At 37.0% G+C, this 20,689-nt stretch overlaps 1 protein-coding gene across 2 annotated transcripts in view; it reads right to left on the bottom strand.

Annotated features, from left to right (window-relative positions):
- The window catches only part of syne1a (spectrin repeat containing, nuclear envelope 1a), a 238,807-nt gene that overhangs the window by 24,772 nt on the left and 193,346 nt on the right, over positions 1–20,689 (bottom strand). For both annotated transcript variants that reach the window (XM_087298227.2, XM_087298228.1), the window contains 33 exons: positions 20,535–20,657; positions 19,403–19,564; positions 18,937–19,137; positions 17,253–17,426; positions 15,488–15,679; positions 14,622–14,753; positions 14,323–14,423; positions 13,545–13,701; positions 13,049–13,168; positions 12,780–12,938; positions 11,950–12,165; positions 11,755–11,856; positions 11,555–11,674; positions 11,276–11,476; positions 9,941–10,114; positions 9,720–9,851; positions 9,293–9,489; positions 9,076–9,208; positions 8,745–8,927; positions 7,596–7,745; positions 7,334–7,510; positions 6,982–7,137; positions 6,724–6,879; positions 5,777–5,947; positions 5,552–5,685; positions 5,291–5,474; positions 4,955–5,137; positions 3,924–4,070; positions 3,693–3,847; positions 3,461–3,608; positions 2,342–2,436; positions 2,020–2,254; positions 1,301–1,495 (listed from right to left, as the gene is read on the bottom strand). In XM_087298227.2, the coding sequence (XP_087154353.1) occupies positions 1,301–1,495; positions 2,020–2,254; positions 2,342–2,436; positions 3,461–3,608; positions 3,693–3,847; positions 3,924–4,070; positions 4,955–5,137; positions 5,291–5,474; positions 5,552–5,685; positions 5,777–5,947; positions 6,724–6,879; positions 6,982–7,137; positions 7,334–7,510; positions 7,596–7,745; positions 8,745–8,927; positions 9,076–9,208; positions 9,293–9,489; positions 9,720–9,851; positions 9,941–10,114; positions 11,276–11,476; positions 11,555–11,674; positions 11,755–11,856; positions 11,950–12,165; positions 12,780–12,938; positions 13,049–13,168; positions 13,545–13,701; positions 14,323–14,423; positions 14,622–14,753; positions 15,488–15,679; positions 17,253–17,426; positions 18,937–19,137; positions 19,403–19,564; positions 20,535–20,657 (5,265 nt within the window). The remainder of the gene's footprint in view (positions 1–1,300; positions 1,496–2,019; positions 2,255–2,341; positions 2,437–3,460; positions 3,609–3,692; positions 3,848–3,923; positions 4,071–4,954; positions 5,138–5,290; positions 5,475–5,551; positions 5,686–5,776; positions 5,948–6,723; positions 6,880–6,981; positions 7,138–7,333; positions 7,511–7,595; positions 7,746–8,744; positions 8,928–9,075; positions 9,209–9,292; positions 9,490–9,719; positions 9,852–9,940; positions 10,115–11,275; positions 11,477–11,554; positions 11,675–11,754; positions 11,857–11,949; positions 12,166–12,779; positions 12,939–13,048; positions 13,169–13,544; positions 13,702–14,322; positions 14,424–14,621; positions 14,754–15,487; positions 15,680–17,252; positions 17,427–18,936; positions 19,138–19,402; positions 19,565–20,534; positions 20,658–20,689) is intronic.

The raw sequence follows: 20,689 nt of genomic DNA, 5'->3' as shown, positions 1-20,689 counted from the left end.
TGTAGACTTTGTTGCCTTCTCAACCCTTCTGGCTAGGCGATTAATTCTTCTGAACTGGAAGAGCCCTCACCCTCCTTCTCACACATTAGTTGGATAAGAAGTATTTCTTTATTTTATGAAATTAGAAAAAAATAGGTACTCTCTTCACCGACCTAGCACTATTTTTATTAAATTGTGGGAACCCCTTCGCAAACATGTCCAAACTCTTCAGCTTGACCCTGCTTCCTCCGATCCCCACCCCCCAATACCCAGCTTTTATAGGAAACTATTTCTGGTGAACACATTGTAGACTTGTTTTATTTGTATATAAGATTGCATTAGTGTTGTTGTTTGTTTGTTTGTTTATTTATTTATTTATTTTTATTATTATTATTTATTTTTATTATTATTATTTGCTCAGAATACTTTTCAGTGTATTGTTACATGTTTATGTCTTTTTATATTTTTGTAATGTTTCACAATGTAGAAATAAAACAAAAAACGAAGAATGAACTATCCCTTTACCTATAGACACTTAAACGTAATAAATATACATTTGATAAACTGTTACACATAGTAACAATCAATTAAAACACAAGAATCTATTGATTACTTTTTTCAACAATGCTGCAGCAAGTCACATTAATACAATGGGGTCCAAAAGTGTCTAAACATTAAACTTGAAAATGTTAATCAAATAAAAAAAATGAATTTTCAGAAATAATTTATGATTTTTACATTATATTTTTTACACAAAATTCATTTTCATCCTGAGAGTATCTGTACAACAAAACCAACTAAAATGCACTTAAGTGTTCTTAAACTTTGACCCAACTATACATAACCATACTAACAAACAGGAAACCACATGCTACAAGTGCCACAACAGCACAGACAAATGCAAATAATCAACTAAACCTACTCAACTAACATGAACTTCCAAAAACAGCAAATGTCACCCAGCAACAAGAATAAAAAACTTGGAAATGTGATGCTGTTCACTTCCAAACAACTAAGGAGCAGTTTGATTGAACATATGAAGAAAAAAAAATACAGCCCTAAAAAATGTAAAAACATGCTTGTTTGTAGTTCCTAACTTACGGAAATACCATCAGATGTTTGCACACACAACTAGTACATTAAGCCTAGCATTGTTTTAGCTGTCTAGTAATTTCCACAGCAACATGAATGCCATAAAAGCCATAAATATCTTTAAATTCAGTCTCAAATAAGACCGTGTGAACAATAAATGAACCAGCATGACAGATATTTCATTTTTGGGTCCGGACCAAGTGTAAACCCAACTTTATTGTCAACTCACCCTTAATAGAGAGAGCAGCTCTTTCTTCCTCTCATCGAGGCGGATGTTAATGGCCCTCCAGCGCTCCTGGACGTCTGTGAGCTCAGTGTGAAGCGATGCCTCTGCTCGGGCATCAGCCCACAGGAGTAGCTGTCTGCCAGCCTCCACTGTGAGGATGTAGCTGCCCTGCTGCCTCTGAAGAACACGCTCCTTCAGCTAGACAAAGAGATGGTGTTTTTATAAAGTGCTTAACCCTTGCATATAGTTCAAATTGACCACCCTTTTGTTATGTTTGATGCTGTTTTTGCCCCATGTGACTTTTATTGTAACCACTTTTTAAAAAAACTAAATTATAAAAAAACTATTTGACCTCTTTCCAACAGGGAAAACCATAAACAATCAAGAATGCATGCTTACTGTATATGGTGTCATGGCTTTGCAATCCAAAAATGTTGTTATAATAGAGATCAATGGGGCAAAAACAGCCTTTAACATAATGAAAACGTAGTCAATTTGCTCAGTGTATTAAGCTTTTGAAAAATTCTAAAGCATTTTTCCAAAAATATGTGTCAAAATAAGATTATTCACCAAAAATCATTTCATTTGCTAAAACACAGAGAAAGTTATGGCCAAATTAAGCCTCAAAATCACACCAAATGGGATGAAAACATCCCCAACAGCACACAAGGATTAATGTTATTTGCAGGAAGGTTTTATTTCCTCTTTTGTATTATCTTTACCTGTATGTGGTCTAGCATTCCACGAATCTGCTGCAGTGCTACTGTTGTTCCTTGCTGCTGGTCTTCAGGCTCCAGTGAGACTTCATGCAGCCAGTGGCGCAGTTTACCTATGAGCTCTGTGTAGCGCTGCCACTGCCGAACCAGACTGTCAATAATACCCCGTCTCTGCTGGGCTCTTCTCACCACCCCTTGCCACTGGTTACTAAGCAGTGCCAGTTTCAGGCCAAAGTCATCCCTTTTAGTAGAGTGGAAAACAAGAGACAGTCACAGATTGTTTTTGAATGACTGATTAAGAGGTAATCATCAAATAAACCAATGTTACCTGTCTTTCACTTGTCCCTGATTCAGCAGCTCATGTCCATCATTGACGATAGAGTTTAGAACCTGCTGACGACTGAACATTTCTGCTTGGAATAGCTACAAACACACACGAACAAAAATAGGGCTGTTAGATTATGCAGATCATAAACAATAACTCAATGAATTAACTGGAATAAATTTTATATACAGCATTTGTTTAATTACGTAAAAATATCTGCTTCTGAAGTCATCGTTTGGTAAATTCAATCCAAGATTGAAACATACGAGCAAATATATTTTATTTGATAATGTTATATTTGTTTTGTGCTTTAAATAGTAGAAAAAGAGAGGAATGATTGCATTTATTTGCACTAAGATTTGTCACACCACAAAGAGCATCAAAACAGCATTCAAAGTTGTAACAGGTATTTGAAAGAGGAGATTTGTTTTGTAATTATTAAACAAGAAAATATTGATCTTGGTATTTAATAATTGATACTGATCCTGTAATGAAAATATATTTAAAATTAAGTTCTATATATTTAATGGTCAAAACAAACCCTATAACATGATACAATATATGTACTCTTACACCCTGTATTATATATTTTATACAATATATTAAATACTAAAATTACTGTTTAAACCACATATCCAGTGTAAAAAAGTGAAAAATGGCATAACATTAGTAGTGTAGATAACTATGACGGTAAAATTTTGAAATAAAACACACTACCAATCAAATATTTTGGTAAGAATGACTTTAAATTGAAGAATGAAAATATTTGTATTTGGCAAAAACACAGTAAACTAATCAAATTGAGAGTAAAGATAATTATGTTAAATCTGTTTCAAGTGAATACTGTTTTTGAGATCTCTCTAATTATCATGGAATGCCTAAAAATGCACTACAGCATCAAAAAATAATGAGCAGCACAATATTGTCAATATGAAATGTTTAGTGAATAATGGTTTCTGTAATAATTTTGGACTTTAAGAACACTATATTACCATTCTTTTTTATAATATGCTGTACGTAGCAAAAGCAGAATTTTACATTTATATAACTTCTTAGTGCTAAGAGACCTTTAGTTGTGTTAATGTAAGAATATCTGTTTTTAATCCTATCATCTGTCAGTACCTCATGCTCTCTCTGCTGGTCCAGCAGACTCTGGTAATTCCCAGAGATCTCAGCGGCCAGTTTCTCCTCTGTCTGGGTGAGGAAGCTCATCCAGGCATCACACTTCTCCAAGAAGGTTTGTCTTTGTAGAACCAGGGCTTGAAGTTTACTGCTCAGACACACAAACAGATGGATATTACGCATTCATGGAGTATTTTAGAATAATTTGAATATTTACTGTAGATCAACAAACCTGAATCTCTCTATTGTGCGAGCAGAGTTAGAGGACCAGCTCCTGTTTAGGTTCTGCAGGCGCTTGATTTCATTATCGTTGAGGGGAAGCTGATAACCCAACTCATTCAAACGCTCCAGATCAGGAGAAAGACTGCTCAGCTTTAATAATTGAGTCTACAAACACATGCACATGAGAATGTTCAGATTACAGCCTTTAAGACTGATTTACAAGAAAACAGTCCATTTTTACCTTAAGTTTGTCCATGTGGTCCTGCACAAATGAGATTTCTGGTGATCCGACCGGGTCTTGTTCCTTCAGAACCTTTTCGGCTTCTTCTGCCCAGCGGCTCAGAGAATTTAACTCCTTGCTAAACTTCTCATAGTCCCTCGTACTCACCTTGAAAAAAGAAAGGAGAAGAGAAACATTTAACATAAACAATTTTGTCAGGCAAAAATTTGTTAAAGTGACAATTATTTACTACTGTTTAAAAGTCAAATTTATGAAAACTGCCTTTTTAGTCAAAATAAATGATTCCTGTTTTGATTTTGAGTTAGTTTTAGTGCATTTTATTTAAATTGTCATTGTGTCACAAATTGTGACCCTGGTCCACAAAACCAGTCATAAGAGTCAGTTTTTGAAACAGAGAGTTATAAATCACCTGATTGCATAAACAAATATATAAGCTTTTCATTGATTTATTTTTTGTTAGGACAGGATAATATTTGGCTGAGATACAATTATTAAAAATGTGTAATTTGAAGGTTTAAAAGTATCTAAATATTGAGAGAACTGCCTGTTAAGATGTACAAATTAAGTTCTTAACTATTCATATAACTAATCAAATATTACGTTTTCATATATTAACAGAGAACAATTCACAAAATATCTCCATGGAACCTAATCTGTACTTAATGTTCTAGTGAATTTTGCCATAAAAGAAAAATCCATTATTCTGACCAATGTTTTGTGGTCCAGGGTCACACATGACCCCGCACATTTAAACTCTAGTATATATTTCATTAAAATAATGTAAATGCAGTGTAAAAAAAACAGATTTTTATCAAATATAGGAGCATGCTTCAATAATAAATAATACTAGTTATACAAGTTTCTTTTTTATGTTTTTGATGTTTAATGAAATGTGTCTTCTCTATGTGAAATTAACTAGCTATTTTAGAGAAAAAATGGACTCTAATGATTTTTTAACTAGATACATTTTCAGAGTTTAGAGTCAGAATCAACAAATAAGTTGCACAAGGTAAAATCAAAATCATCAAAACCTCTATCAGAGACTGCTGTCTTTGCAGGGCATGTCCAACTGCTGCTAATCGCTGAGTGAGAGACAGGTGCTCAGTGTGAAAGGTTGTCATTGCAGAAGGGTCCACTTGTTGCCTCAGCTGCTCAGAAAACTCATCCAGCTGCTGCAGGACAGACTCTACTGATCCCTCTGTCGCCATTAGACCCTGAAGAAATGCCAGTTTTACAAAGGCCAACACTGTATCCCTTGCTACAAATTTGTGCTGCACACAGCTGTCAGAATTGCCAAACGCTTACACACTTTATATAACTAACATAATTCAAGCTCACAAACATTTCAGAGACTTCCAAGCCCACACCTTGACTTCCTGTTGTGTGATGTCCCTGTGGGTGGCGCTCTTGAGCAGATGCTCCACCTGTTCCTCTAGTTTATAGATGTCGGCGCTGCACTGAGCATGAAGTGCTTTGTAATGTTGCCACAGTTGAAGAAGGCTCTTGCTTCTCCTCAGCTGATCTGAGATCTGCTCAAGCAGAGTGTTCCACCTGATAGCAGATCAGTAGATTAGGACAGATCTCAGACAGGTTTTCAAAGAATGAAAAAATGATATATTGAAACTCACCTGAGGTTGACATCACCCAGTGCTGTGTTGAGTGAATCGCTCACTGATTGATGACACTCTTTCAGCAGCTGCTGTGTTATGGAGCCCAATTTTCTTAAACTGCTTTCCTGTTTCTCCAGCTCATCTTGTAAACTCTGAAGCAATAAAACCCAGGGTGATTTTTTAAAAATCTTACTCCAAACTTTGCTAATAAAATAACATTCATGCTTGTGACCAGTCTGGCACCTGGAGATTCTCCACTTGAACCTGCACAGCTTCAGGGGAGCCGGTGAGAAGATGCAGACAAGAGATGGTGTAACGCCCCTCCATCAGGTAGCCCTGAATCTCCTCATATGCCTGTTTATACAGACTCCACTGCTCCAGCACTGACCGGAGACTGACTGTCTGCTGCCCGATCTGCAATTACACACAAACCTCATTTAAGACTCACCATCAAGCTGAATGCTTTGTGAAAATCTATTTATGAAAATTGAGTGATAGTACACATTGTGCATGCTGAAATAGTGAGTCATATTCATTAATTTTCATAACTGAATCAGAGTTTTGAATTGATTTATTGAAATTAACTTCCCCTAATGTGATCGTCCACAATAATATTTAAATAGATTCAAAATTTGAATTTGAATAGATTCGCTCTTTGTAATTTGCTGCAAAATGATTAGCAATTACAGTAAGAATAATAAAAAACACTCACATATTATAGTATATAATAATATGAGATCTAATAAATAAATAATTAAAAACAAACCATACAAAGTGTGGATCTTGCGTAAGAATTTTGATTTTGCACTTCTTAGTTTACTCACAGGTCATGAATGATGATCAAGGTACAAATTAACGAGATAGAAGAACAACAAACTACTGAAGAAGGCAAAAACAATAGACAGGCTGATGAGTGTCTGGGAATTCACGTAAGATGCTTTGTGTCTAAATTTAATACTAAAACATTTTAAATGTAGTTTTTGATGTAATTTTATCTAACTGTTGTTATTCTATTCTTCTATTCTATTCTTCTATTCTATTCTATTCTATTCTATTCTATTCTATTCTATTCTATTCTATTCTATTCTATTCTATTCTATTCTATTCTAATGCTACTGTTGAACTATATTGGAATGCCAATTACAAATGGCAAAATTATAAGTTTTGCAAAAAATGCAAAGCAAAATTACCATGTGATCCAGATTGGCCCAAGACTGGTTTAGGTTTTTGAGAGTGTCCATTATAAAAGAGCCAGCTTCACCCTTCTTATCCTGGATTAGTAAGCATCCTTTTTCTTCAGCCTTCTCCAGCTCCTTCTCTTTCTCTTTCACCAACACTTCCATTTCCTGGTATGCACAGGTATAAAGACATGTCAGATCAAGCAAAACAAAATGCACATGAAAAATTTCTGCATTGTCTGTGTAATATTTTGTTGGTGTGGTGCTTACCTGACAGTCTTTCAGTGCATTCTGAGCAGAGGAAACATCCTCAATCCTGTGCTTCTTTTTCACTTTCTCTTCCTGTACACTAAACCAGGTCTTCAAGGTCTGAACCATATTCTCATATTCCAACCAGCTTTCAAGCAGACCCTCCAAAACTTGAATCTGTGAACACAAAGGACACCGGTTTGATAAAAAGTCACAGTCCACATTTTTTTTATTCATACAAAAATTACAATTTACATAATTATAACTCAAGTGAAGTATCATTTTCATTCATAGTAATTGTCACATGTTTTCATTTATCAATGCAATACTCAAGAACTCCAAGTTTAGTGTTTTACAACTATTTATATCCAACCTTCTCTGTAACAAGTCCCTGCAATATCTGCCAGCGGCGGTTCATGGCACCAAGACGCTCAGCGAAGTCTGTTTTGTCACTGCGTTTTCCCTCCACATCCTGACTGCTGATTTGCAGAACTGACTGATTCACAAAGTCCACTGTCAGCTGCTTACAAGACAGGTCAATCTGAAAACCCTGATTAGAGAGATAAACCAATTACTTTGTTCTGCTTCTTTGAAAACAAAAGGTTTATTTCATGTTCTTGCAGGTTTTTACTTACCTTGTATTTCTGAAGGTACATTTGGACAACCACAGAGCCCACAGCCCCCATGATCTTCTGCTGGTCCTCTTGGATAACATTCTCCATGAGGGATATCCAGCTCATTAGCTCAGTTATTGCATGACGGGATGGTAGCTTCTCCATCTGCAGCTGTTGGTCACAACATCAGTGATTCAGTTTAATTGCCACTTCAACCATGGCATCAGATTTACTAACATCTTGTGCTTTGCAAAAGAACTGCTAGGGTTTTACTAACCAAAGAGTGAAAAATTATAGTTAATTTGTGGCTAAACATTCAGATTTAAAAATTGGACTCACATTATATTAAATCCTTAATATACAATAACCGCATTTCCACTGTCGGCCCAGTGCGAGCCAGGGTTTTTATCGGGCAAGGCTGGGCCGTGTTTGGCGCATGTACTCTTGTGCGTTCGGAAAACTAGTGTCCGCCTTCTCTTTTCACTCTGCCCCGAAGCTCCAGCTGGCCCTCTTTCACTCAATATATTCGGCGGGCCGAAAAAGGCCGGCCACTGGCCCCAAGACAGCCCTGCTTTGGTCCGATTAGGCCCCGGAAATGACAGTGGAAACGCGACTGGCCTTGGCTCGCTCTCTTTAGGCGCGATAGTGGAAACATGGCTACTGACCTTCTACACCTTAACTACAATGTACTTACATTTAAATTAATTTGGTATAACACACTTATTATGTCCATACATTTTTACACTATGCTAATATTTAAAAGAAATATATGCATATAGTCACATCTTTAATTAATTTCTGTAATTACATATAATTACAATGTTGACCAATCCCTTACACCTTTCTCCACCAATAAACCTAACTATACCATCACATCGGTCCCTTACCTTAACCAAAAATCACCTCAACAGCAACCTTAAGTGTTATGCATACCATACCATATGAACACAATAAGTACAATGTACTTATTTTTTGATGTAAGTGCCTAATAATTAAGGCCACATAATATAAAGTAGGACTCAAAATGTTCAAGAAGAGAGTGTTTAAACTAATTGTAAAGTGGGATTTATTATAATTTGCATCATTATTTAATTCCCAAAAGAGCATGTCTTAAGCCATTTAGCACCTGACCTGTTAGTTGAAGAAGAAACATACATCACAACATCATACCTGGTGTAGTTTCTCCTGAACCACAGGGATACGAGTGAGAAGATCAGCCCATTGAGTGTCCACCTTGGCTAGATTTGCCCTGAGTGCCGCAGTATCCACTTTCTTCAACCGGAGCAGCTGATTTCCCTGGCTCTGAACTGATGCACGCAATGATGTCTTGGCATCAACCTCTTTGGAGAATTCCTGCAGATACAGAAACAATAAATATACATATACATTGTAAAAGCGCTATACAAATAAAGGTGAATTAAATTGTATTGAACATATTGTTTCTACGAAAAGTCAAAACCAAAGGATCTTTTAAGGAAAGATTCTAAATTGCTGTTCTTACAAGGAAGGCGTGAAGATGATCTCTCACGGTCTCTAACTCTTGAGGCACTGTAACAGACTGAGTACTCCAGAACTCCAGACGGTCAAGAGCCGAACTCAGCCATTGGCTAAGCTCAGCTGATTCACTCTGATACCTGAAATAAAATACAAAGACGTTATGTGATTTCAATGAACGTGAAACAATTACACCATACTTTAGCTAGTTGAGCTGTTCTGACCTGATCCAGTGTTTGAGGGTGGAGTCCAGGCGGTGTAGCTCTTTGTTGATCTTGGTGGTGGTGCTGAGCCAGTGGTCTCCAAGCTGAGTAAGCTGAGATTCCAGCTCTGAGCAAGAAACGTGCAAAACCAGCCTCTTCCCATCCTCCAACAACTTATACAACTGCTGCTGCCGCTCAGAGAGACTGGCTTTCAGACGCTGTAAAGAGAAAAAGAGATTTATTAGTACATATTAATTACAAATTAAACAAATTCTGTTTGCTGATACACATTTATTTCATATTCCTGAACTGAGCCCTTCAGAAGGCATTGTTAACTCTATTTCTGATGCAGTAAATCACACAATAGAGACCCAGTATAGAAATTTCATAATGTACATAATAGTAGGTGTTTTATTGTTAGTGATCCTTAAACATGATTTAGTTTTACCTGGTAAAGAGCAATTCTATCGCTCAGTCTGTCCTCAGTCTCCTCCACCAGGCCTACACTTGGGATGCTGCTTTCCACTGTCTCCAGCTGCCTGTAGAGGGCCTGATAGTCACCCACCAACCTGCTCCACCACTGATGCCACAAAGCACAGTTATTCACATCATATGCATTGCACAGAATTTACTGAATAAGTATACAGACACAAATCCACAGACACGCACCTCCAGGATGCCCTCTAGTTCCACTCCTCGTTTATGGGCCTGTTTAAGTACAGCTTGTGCCTGAGCCACAGTCTCTTCCAGGCTCTGAACCTCTCGCTGAACCACCAACCCACTAATCTGCCTGAAAAAGGCCTGTGTCAAGACCACGTGTGTCTCTAGCCCCTGGAAAAACTCCTACAGGCAGAGAAGAATGAGAGACAACATAAGCACATGCTCTTTAAAAGGGAACATCAAAATATAATCAATCTTTGAAGTTTTCCCTTGTATTTTTAAAAGTTTTACTGTGCATGACAACTGAAAAGAACAACTTGTGTTTACACATCTCCACAGAAATTGCCAAAAACAGCCAGTAGCCGGCGCTGTCACAGTAAACAGTATGTGTAAGGAAGTGGTGCAAATGTGCTCGGTATGTAAGCTTAGTTCACACTGCAGGTAAACATGGCCCAAATCAGATATTTTGCCCACATGTGTCTCAGATCTGTTTTGTCATGGCAGTGTGAACAGCCTAAACCGCATAGAATTTGTTTGTTTTAATTCCAATTTGTGCTACCTTTATATGTGGTATTAAATCAGATACAAATGTGATGTTTTGCAATGCAACCGCAGTGTGAATGGTTTGTAGGACTTAAAGGTGCAGTAGGTGATTGTCTTCAGAAACATGTTTTGTTGTGCTGGTTGAAAGTCTCTTCACATTCCAATAGTATTGATTAAAATAAGTGATCTAAATGTATTTCTATGTATTGTTATATTCTGGGTCAGGCATAAAACTAAAAAATGTTCATCCAATTGAATAGAGTCGGGCTGACATCTCTCATGATTCCTATAAGTAGCCCAAACTGTCTGTCAGCAAATGCATATTTGAACAACAGCGCAGCCCTTTGTACGCAGATAGCCATTTGTGCATTGTGCGTTCATCATGAGAGATCGAGAGAGAGAGAGAGAGAGAGAGAGAGAGAGAGAGAGAGAGAGAGAGAGAGAGAGAGAGAGCGTAAGAGAGAGAAGGAGAGAGAAAGAGCTTGCGCGGTAAAAACCTGCTAAATCAAAACTTTTTTAAAACCTGAATCAATATTGGAGGAAGATCACCTCCTGGACCTTTAATTACATATATTTGCCGTGTGAACATAGCCTATAATGCATTTCTGCTGTTGGTTGTAATAATGATCTAAATCCACACTTAGCTGAATATCGTTATCGAATATAGTACACTTTTACGCCATTGTTGTGAATCTTTGAAAGCACTTGCCCTTAAAATCAACATGTACCACTCATGCACATGGTGTCACAGTTTTCAAAGATTCCCAAACAGTCCCCAAATTCAAAACTAGCCTGTGTTACCTTGTGTTTGTCTAGGAGGATCTGAACCTCAATCACTGATCCCACTTTCATCTTTTGATCAGCAGCCATTTTGTCTTGGGCAGTGTCAACCAGATCAACCAGGTCTTGTAAAGCTCTCTCATACTGAGCCTTTAGAACTAAACTCTGGTTCAGCCCACTCCGCTTGGAGCCCACCATCTCCACCAGTTCTTCATAAGCATCCTGTCATCAAAAGTATCAAAGTCAATGGGAGGACATGGATCAGCTGTAATTGCTGTTTCTAAAGGAAGATGTGTGTACCTGCAGTTTCAGCAGCTCTTGGGTACAGATCTGATTAGGCTGCAGCGTCTCTCCTCTGCTCCTTATCTCGGAAACTTTCTGTTCAAATTCCCTCAGACTGTCCTCTGCTTCAGCTAAAATCTGTTTATATTGAATTTTGTTATTTATAGTCTTTTAACATAGCATCACTACGAGTAATTTATTTTGAATGTGCGTCTGACCTCCAGCTGTTTCGAGGCAGGTCGATCCATAGCTGCGTTCATTTTCTGCAAAAGCTGATACTTTGAATCATTGAGCGCAGTCAGCAACAGCCTCAACTCCGTCTAAATAGACAAAGAGAAAGTGAAGGAATAAAAACAAGAGAAAATAACAATTCTTCAACTAAAAATGACCAGGCAGACACAAGAGAAGTATACCTGAAAAACAGTGAGTTCCTGCAGCTTGTCTTTCATGCCATCACACTGTTGTTCCAGCACAGTGTCCAACAACTTTAGTCTCCCCTCCAAACCATCAAACACCTCCTCAACCACATCACTCTCTCTACCTTCAACCCATAGCCGCTCTCTTCCTCCAAGGACATCCCGGCATTTACAAACCTCCTCATTGACATTCTTAACCTCCTTATTCAAACCCTGAAAAGACGAAAGCAGACAGGAGTTAGTGCCAAGAAATGTGTATCTTATAAGAAAAACAAAAGATTTTAAATATTTTTCCTTTCTCATTTTAAAACAAACCACAAAACCCAAGTTCACACAGATCAGTGAAAATGCTGCAGTATGAATGTCAGGCCAGCAGTTGGCGATCTCACTTTTTTAAGAAACACAACACACTGTTGTTTGGTTGTAGACTACACATAATACACATGCACATACACATCACTGTTTCACTGTTTTCACAGAATTCAGTATTTTTGTTACCAAAAAGATGGGTCACACTTTATTTTGATGGTCCGTTTGTTGAATTAAGTTACTTTGCATCTACATGCCAAATAATTCTCATTAGATTATAAGTAGACTATTAGGTTGGGGTTAGGGTTAGTGTCAGTTGACATGTACTTGCAAAGTTTCTTACAGTCAGTTAAATGTCTATTGAAGGAGCAGTATCAACAGATATTAAGCAGACAGTCTACTAATACTCAAATGGACCAACAAAATAAAGTGTTAACAAAAGATGTTAGCATTTTCTGAAATTAGTACTTAGTTTGTGTTTCCAGGAGTAAAACTAAGACTCCAGCTAAATGGCTGACCTCTAGGTGGACCAGATGAGCCTCTGAGTCGTCAGATAGTAAAACTGGGCCAGATGCAAGCTCATTCTCAGCATTGTCCAGCCAAGTGGAAGCTGACGACACTGCCTGATAGAGAGCCTTCTGCAGATCACGAGAACGCTTACTGTCAGTGCCCCCAGTCTGTGAGGAGGACAGAAATTAGTATACAGTTAAAATTAATCTTTGCTACACAAAACAAATTGCTTGATTCAGTGCAGTTTAACATATTTGTAGAAATACACGTTCAGTACCTGAGGCAAATCTTCCAGGTCTTGGTTGAAGCCTTCAAACAGACTTCGGGGTGACGGGATATCCTGGCTCAGTTGTTCACCTCTGAAAACTCCACAAGGGCTCGACACTGGCTGGTAAAGCTAAAGAAGCAAATGATCCTTATTTATTTTAAGCACAGGGGCAGCTTTTATGCTTTCTGGAAATTTACTGTCTTTTTTGAGAGGACAACAAAATGTATAACGCTGCAAGGATGATGTGTTTTTGTAGGCAAAACCCCTTAAAATTAGTTTGCCTTTTAGCCTAGTGTTTAATATTATTATTTTATTATGTTTTATTCTATGGCATAATACACTTCAATAATACATCAAGCCTTAAGTTCTGTAATCCAAAAGCTAGTGAAAATATCCTATTGGGCTTTAATCAAGGAAACTATGGTGATGCTTAATTCATCTTCAAAATTAAAACATGTTAAAAAAACAAAGCTAATGAAGCTGCAGAAGATCATAAAACATGTACCGTGTTACATGGCGTCTGCTCCATTGTGTTCAGTGACAGCTGTAGTTTGTTTTTTAGGTCTTTGCTCAGGTTCTCCCACCTGACTCTCATCTGGTCTTTTGTGCTCATGCACGCAGGCCACTGACCATCCTCTCCATTGGGAAATTCCGCAGGGCAACTACATAATGATGAAGATAAGACAAAGTTATCTAAGCTTTAGTGAAACTGCAGACATAAATCAGACCAATCAGTAAATATTTTCAGAGAAATGTCATTGAATGAAAAAGTCATTATAAATTAAAGGACAGATGAATTTTCATTTTATTCAAACTTTAGGGGCTCCTTTAAACAGTATGTGTTTATATTTATTAGAGTATGCTACTTTCCCATTGTCTTTCAATGTAAACACTCGTTGAAGGGCTTGCATAATTGTTATACTCGTGTCTCACAACTTTTAGACACTGTCAAATTAAAAGAACTTCAACTTTAACACACACTACCACTCTTCAGTAAGTTCAAAAGCACTAAACCAAGAAGAAGTTGGAGGCCGGACAAACACTGCAAGGTTTACAGGCTCTCAGTGGAAGTGTCTGGATACCCGTGTGCTCTATGCTGCACATCAAAAAAACATCCCTGAGTGCTGCGTCTCATGTTTTTAGATTCAAAGTGAATGAGCCCTAATATTGCATTATTTTTTATATTTTACTGTGTCGTTGGCATGTGTTGTCTAGAAGAGAACTGCAGTGTTCAAAAAAATGTATATGTAAATGTGAAGAATGGACAAATGGGCACAACATACTTTTCTCCGTTAGGTGTAGTTCTCTGTGATAGAATCTCCTCTCCTCTAGACGCTACAGACTGCAGCAACTTCTTCTGTTCGCCAAGCTGCTCCTCTAATTCCTGCATTACACATAAGATGTCAACAATACCAATATTTTCTAGCTCATAAAAATCTACTCAAATGAAACAATCAAGTTTTATATTTATATCAAGTCTTAGGATATTTACAGAAAACAATGCCTGTCTGAAAACAGATATCACTAGATAAGCTGATTATTTACATGGATTCATTTTAACAGAATTTGTTTATTTGTCTACCCGCTGTCTTTGCACTGTGTCCTGATGCTGCTGGTTGCGTGTGGATCGAGCCTGACTGAGCCAGTCCATCATATTGGGGCTCTGAGACAAAGATGAGTCTGACTCAGTGTCCTCCTGTTCCTGAAGTGAGCCCTTAAAGAGATAGAAAATGTCAATTAGAAATGGTTAACATCAATTTATGGAAGTTCTTCAAACAATGAGTGAATTCATTTTCATTTTATAAAATTTCAGTAAAAATTTCTTAAAAAAAAAATGTATTCAACTCATTTCACTGCAGGTTCAGCGCAATTTAATGTTCATTTTCAACTACTGCTCTGACTGTTATTACAGAGTGTTTATTATGACTAAGCAGTTATGCATTTTTATCATAAATCACAGTTGTGTTTATCTATAAAGGACATAGGCTGTCAGACATACTGTACATGCAGAAGTTTACATTATTGGCACAAAGCTCACATTGCCCTCAGAAAACAGTTCATGACCTCTTTAAAGGTCAGTCATGGCTGACAATAGGAGATGGGCCCAAATCAGCTTGCATCAGGCTTTTACGTGTACCCGGCATGTCTAATTTAAAAGAGCTAGGGAAAATTCCAGACATGCCCCACTATTTGTAAAAAGGCCTTTGTTTGAGATAGATGTTGCTGGAGTGCAGTGGAACATCTTCCACAACAATGAACAGCGCTGGCCATTCTTCCACGCGGCGCTTCACAAAGCGTCCATTGGAGCGAGGATGTGGTCTTTAGTGTTTTTAGCTCTGTGTGTCTGCAGAAGGATCCCAGTGACCTCCAGTTGATCTTATAATTGAGAATGAATTAAGAATAGCGCAGCTCTTCTATCATCAAATGTTTCTTTGTGGTGTCTCTCACCTGGATATGTGTCTGTTTGTCTTGGAGGATGCGCTGTAGCTCCAGCAGGCTGGATTTGAGGCTGTGTAGTTTGAGGGAGAGCTGCTCGGCATCACCCCGTGTGCCAGCCTTACCCTCCAACAGCAAACTCTCACTGTGCACGGACAGCTCAGACAGACACAACACCTTCTGCTCGATCTCCAGTAACATGTTCTTGAACAGGAGCAAAACATTACTATTAATATTGTATTAAAGCATTTTAAATGACAGCTAGTCAAATGTAAAATTACTTTAACTAGGATTTGGGCTTGGTTAACCTATCCTTATTGAGCTGTTTGATTCAAAACCAAGTCTAAGTTGTGTTTTAAGTGTTATTATTGTATATCATTGTGTTGGGCTTAACAAGATAAAGTCATGGGTAAAAATTAAATTCACTGTAAAAATAAAATAAAATAAAAAATGATAAAGTTGTGGGTTAAAATGAAATTTACTGTAAAAAGACTAAAAATAAAATAAAATAAAAATGAAAAAAAAATGTCGGTAAAAATTCAATGCACTGTAAAAAAATACAAAATTAAATTAAATTAAATTTAAAAAATGTAAAAAAAAAAAAAAAAAAAAAAATATATATATATATATATATATATATATATATATATATATATATATATATATATATATATATATATATATATAGATAGAGAGAGAGAGAGAGAGAGAGAGAGAGAGAGAGAGAGAGAGAGAGAGAGAGTCATGGGTAAAAAAAATATATTCACTGTAAAAATAAAATAAAATAAAAATGATAAAGTCATAGGCAAAAATTTAATTCACTGTAAATATATAAAATATATAAATTAAATATAAAATAAATAAAATAAAATAAAATAAAACGTGCTTGTTAAATTCAGAGACCTGTGTTCTCTTTTAAGATTTAAATTTTCTTATAGTAAATAAAAAAAAAACATAAATTCTCTGAGTGTTATTTTTGTTAATAAAAACACAACAGGAGGTGTGTGAATAAAATGTGTAAACAGGAGATGGTACGCAGTAACTGATAATCCTCTTAAGCTGCTTAACCAAGTGTTCAGACATCCTGATCTTGACTATACTACATGCACAGTACTCTATAGATGTTAGAGCACATCTGAGATAAAATCAAGAAACAATGCAAAACATCAGGCGTGTAGGGCTTGAACTGAAAGCTGGTTAATAGTGTAGACAGTCTGTGGCATGCACTAGTGAGGAATGAGCAAACATTAACAGCAGCAAGATAAAGGTCAGTGCCACCCTGACTTCTCATTAGAGTCCAACATTCAGGTTAAAGGTTAACTTGATCCCTGCAGTCCTCCAATCAAAACACAAAAGACACACGTGTGCATGTCTGTATCTATGTGTCTCTTTGAAGAAATGCAGACATGCACAGTGGGACGTCCCATGACTGCAGAGAAGGAGAAGCCCCTAATCCTAATGACCAACAGAACGGAACAAAACCCACACGGCTAATCTGATTTAGTGCGGCCCACTCTAGTGACTCCATGACCTGACCAACCACCAGAATCTATTTAACTGACACTTCATGTCAGAATCTATGTATTTTAAAAGGTATCTATTATCTACGAAAACATTTAGTAAATAAAATAAAATAAATAATAAAATAAATAAATAAATAAATAAATAAGTAAATGAAATAATAATGAAATTAAATTAAAAAATAAAAATTAAATAAAAATAAAATAAAATAAAAATTAGGCATTAATTTCCTTCTTGTACTTCCCAGGTGTCTTACCTGGCAGTCAATGAGCTGCTCCTCCATGTCCATGTCCTGTGGGTGTGGTTGTAAGGTGGAGCTCAGTGTGGCTCGTGTGCTGAGCAGCCAGTTGTCCAGCTCCTCTGCTTCACTGTGGTATCGCTGCAGTGCTTGTTCCTGCCTCTGTTCCTCTAACTGCTCATTCAGTCGCTCCTGTAGGACAGAGAACACAACACATTAAGCCTATATCCTGTCAAGCTGAATCCTCTTTTACCTTTTACTTTTTAAGGCAAGCATGTTAAAAGGCTATCTGATTATCTGTTATTTCATCTGTTTACATTTACTTTAGACATGTCTGGTACTGTATCTGTTATCTGTTTACACATTAACATTTGCACCTGTACAACATCTCTTTGTATTTTCACCTTGTTGAGAATAAACATAATGTAGCTGCTGTGTGTATACAATTTAGGTTGAAAGAGCTACAGTTCTACTGAATCTTTCACATTAGACAGTGACTCAGAACAGATGTCAAAAAAATCTAGCTTGTTCCCAAAAATTCTGATCAGTGTCAGAACTTTTTGTGCCAGTTTAAGTCACAATTGTGTAAGATCAGAATAGCCTTGTTAAGTCTGGTGAAGACTGGTAAGATTGGTGAAATCCCATTTTACAATTTTATTAAAAAGATAGGTAAAATAGGATACTGCCTGAAAACATTAGCAAACAAAATCTTTACTTTTCTTCATGCCACAACAAATCCTTTAAAGCTAATACTATTTGGAACATAAACAGGAATGAAAAAATTGAATAAGCATTGCAAGTATAAAACAAACAAGTTGGTCCCATATAAGCTATCAGCAACATTGATTACTATGTCAAGATTAAACAAATGTGTTTAAAGTGATGCTGAAAATAGCAGTGTGTGGGAAATGCGCTATACAAATACTTTTGTGTCTTTCTCATTCATCAATTCAAATGTGCAAACATGTTGTAGGTGTTTTGCTTGTTTAATGTTAACTGTATTAAAGGGATAGTTCACTCAAAAATGAAAATCATTTATGAGGTGTTAAAACCTGTTGAACTCAAAAGAAGATATTTGGATGAATATAGAACTCTGCTGGCACCCATTGACTTCCATTGCAGGGAAATATACTAATATACAAAGTAAATGGGTCCCAGCAACTGGCATTTTTCAAATAATATTTTGTTTTCAATAGAAGAAATAAACTCAAATAGGTTCTAAATGAGTAAATGATGACAGAATTTTCATTTTTGGGTGAACTATCCCCTTAAATAGGTTGGTTTGGAATATAAGATGTAGCATATTTTATACAATAAAAATAAAATCCAAGTAAAATACTTTCATCATAAGGTAGATGAACCTTTCTAATCACATTTTTAGAGAAGACAAATACTCACAGTTATGCTATCGCAACAAAATAAGTGTGAAAACCTGGCCACTTACGGTTTATGTGTTATGTCCCTATTCCTGTCTGGGAATTTGTCTAGGCTTGTCTGTCATTTAATTCATCATCTGTAATTAGTGGTTTTACAAAGTGAGAGGTGCTGATAGTTAAAAGACTAAAATAATCAGGACACAGATAACAATTTGAAATGACCAGAGTGCCATTTTAAACTTCAAATGTGTAAAATAACCAGAACACCCTGGCAAAATCCTTTTATTCCCTATTCCATTATTTTTCTCTATATTAACCCTGCTCACCTCCAAAAGTTGGCGCTTTCCAGAGGCCTTCATATGGATGGTGGCCATGCGCTCTCCCAGGACAGTGAGCGTTGACTGCAGGGCCAGCTGGTCTCCAGCATCTGCCTCTAAACTGTCCTCATCCAACTGCAACTCTTGGGAGAAGCAGGCCTGCAGTGCACTGATTTCATCCTGGAGCATTAAGATCTCGTCCATCAGAGCCTGAAGAACAACCAACAATCAGCTTTATGGTTTGAATTCTTGTTTTATAATAAAACTGTTTTTCACCAGTAAAATGCAGGTCAAAACGCAGTGGTAAGGAAGACACTTCTAAGTAAGAGATTAGTTTTAGACATAGGAGAAGTTGGCAATGTTGAGTAACCCAGTCTTGTGGCTGGTATCGCTAGCCCAGCAGTAGGCTAGAGTTTTTATGTGATCTAGCTTTAGTGCGGTCATCTTGCTTCATCCGATCCAGTGTTTTTCTCACCTGGTGGGCGGCCATCTGGCTCTCAGGACTCTTGCTTGGCTCTAAGCCCTCGTTTAGTGCAGTCTCAATGGACTCCATCTTCGTGGAGACAGACTGCAGGGTCTCCTGGTAGTGCTGCTGCCTCTCCAGTGCTTCATACAGGCTTTTCTGCTTCTCGCTGATCTGTACAGAAATATGTCAGACCACACATCAGTAATTCCTATGTAGGTATCTTAGCTGGTATAATGCCAGCCTTTGCTTGCCCACACACAATGTCTGCTTTGACCCTCAAATACAGTATATATGTTACTGAGATGTTAAGTTTAGCTGTTGCAGCTGAGTTTGGTTTGTCCTGTTGACGTTTCAAGAAGTCTTCGAGAAGTGTTTTCTATGCTGAATAGGGTAAATCCACTTTGCATGCATTTTCAATGAATGAGAACTCTCTTTCCAATTGATACTGTAAAACCTATGCTTTTGTTACTCTTAATGTAACTATAATTCTGAGGAAGCATGCCGAATTAATTTCAGATACGGTAATTGTCGACTGGTTTTTGAAACACACTGTAATTTGTTGACCAGTCACTACAGATAGGTCAATCCTTCAATCAGAATATAGAAGACTCTCAAAAAGTTGGGATTTAGAGCAGATCCTTTCTTAAATGAACCATTTCAGACGCTTTGAGAAAACAGCTGATACCGCAATGTATATTACCAGAAAAGTTGTATTTTTGATCTTGAATGAATGTAAATCTATTGTAGGACACATTCAAAATAAAAATAAGTGACCTTTAAAATGGCTTATCCTACAGGGCTGCTAAATGCTTGATTCTGATTGGCTAATGAACAATTTAAGGTGTGAACTTTTTTCAGATAAATGCACAGCTGAAGTAGTTCCAGGCAGGTTTCGACTGCATTACATTTCTGTGTCACTATGCTTAAGATTTCAGTTGTTTTACAATCAAATAAATAATAAAAACTAAGGATGAGATCTGTAGCAAACTAGTACTAAATACAGGAGCATATGAGGAAAAATAAAATGACAAATATCTTGTAATTCAACATCTGTACAGTGTCTATAGTGTTACACAATACACACTTTAACATTCATAATATCTGGATTTTGTAATGAGATGCATCTATTGATCATATTTACCACATTCTTTAGAGTCTCCCATGAGCGCTGTAAGTCATCTAGGTTAGCTGAGGCCGCGGACTCCATGGAAGGGTCATAAAGCTCCTGTAATGGAGCTCTACTTAAAGGAGCTCGTCCTGAACCCTACAAACACATTACATCCTGTCATTGAGAGT

The sequence above is a fragment of the Danio rerio genome, chromosome 20 (assembly GCF_052040795.2).
Source record: "Danio rerio strain M-AB ecotype USA chromosome 20, GRCz13ab, whole genome shotgun sequence".
Taxonomy (NCBI): Eukaryota; Metazoa; Chordata; class Actinopteri; order Cypriniformes; family Danionidae; genus Danio; species Danio rerio.
Note: the sequence above shows the minus strand (reverse complement) of the source record. Positions and strands in the feature narration are given on the sequence as shown.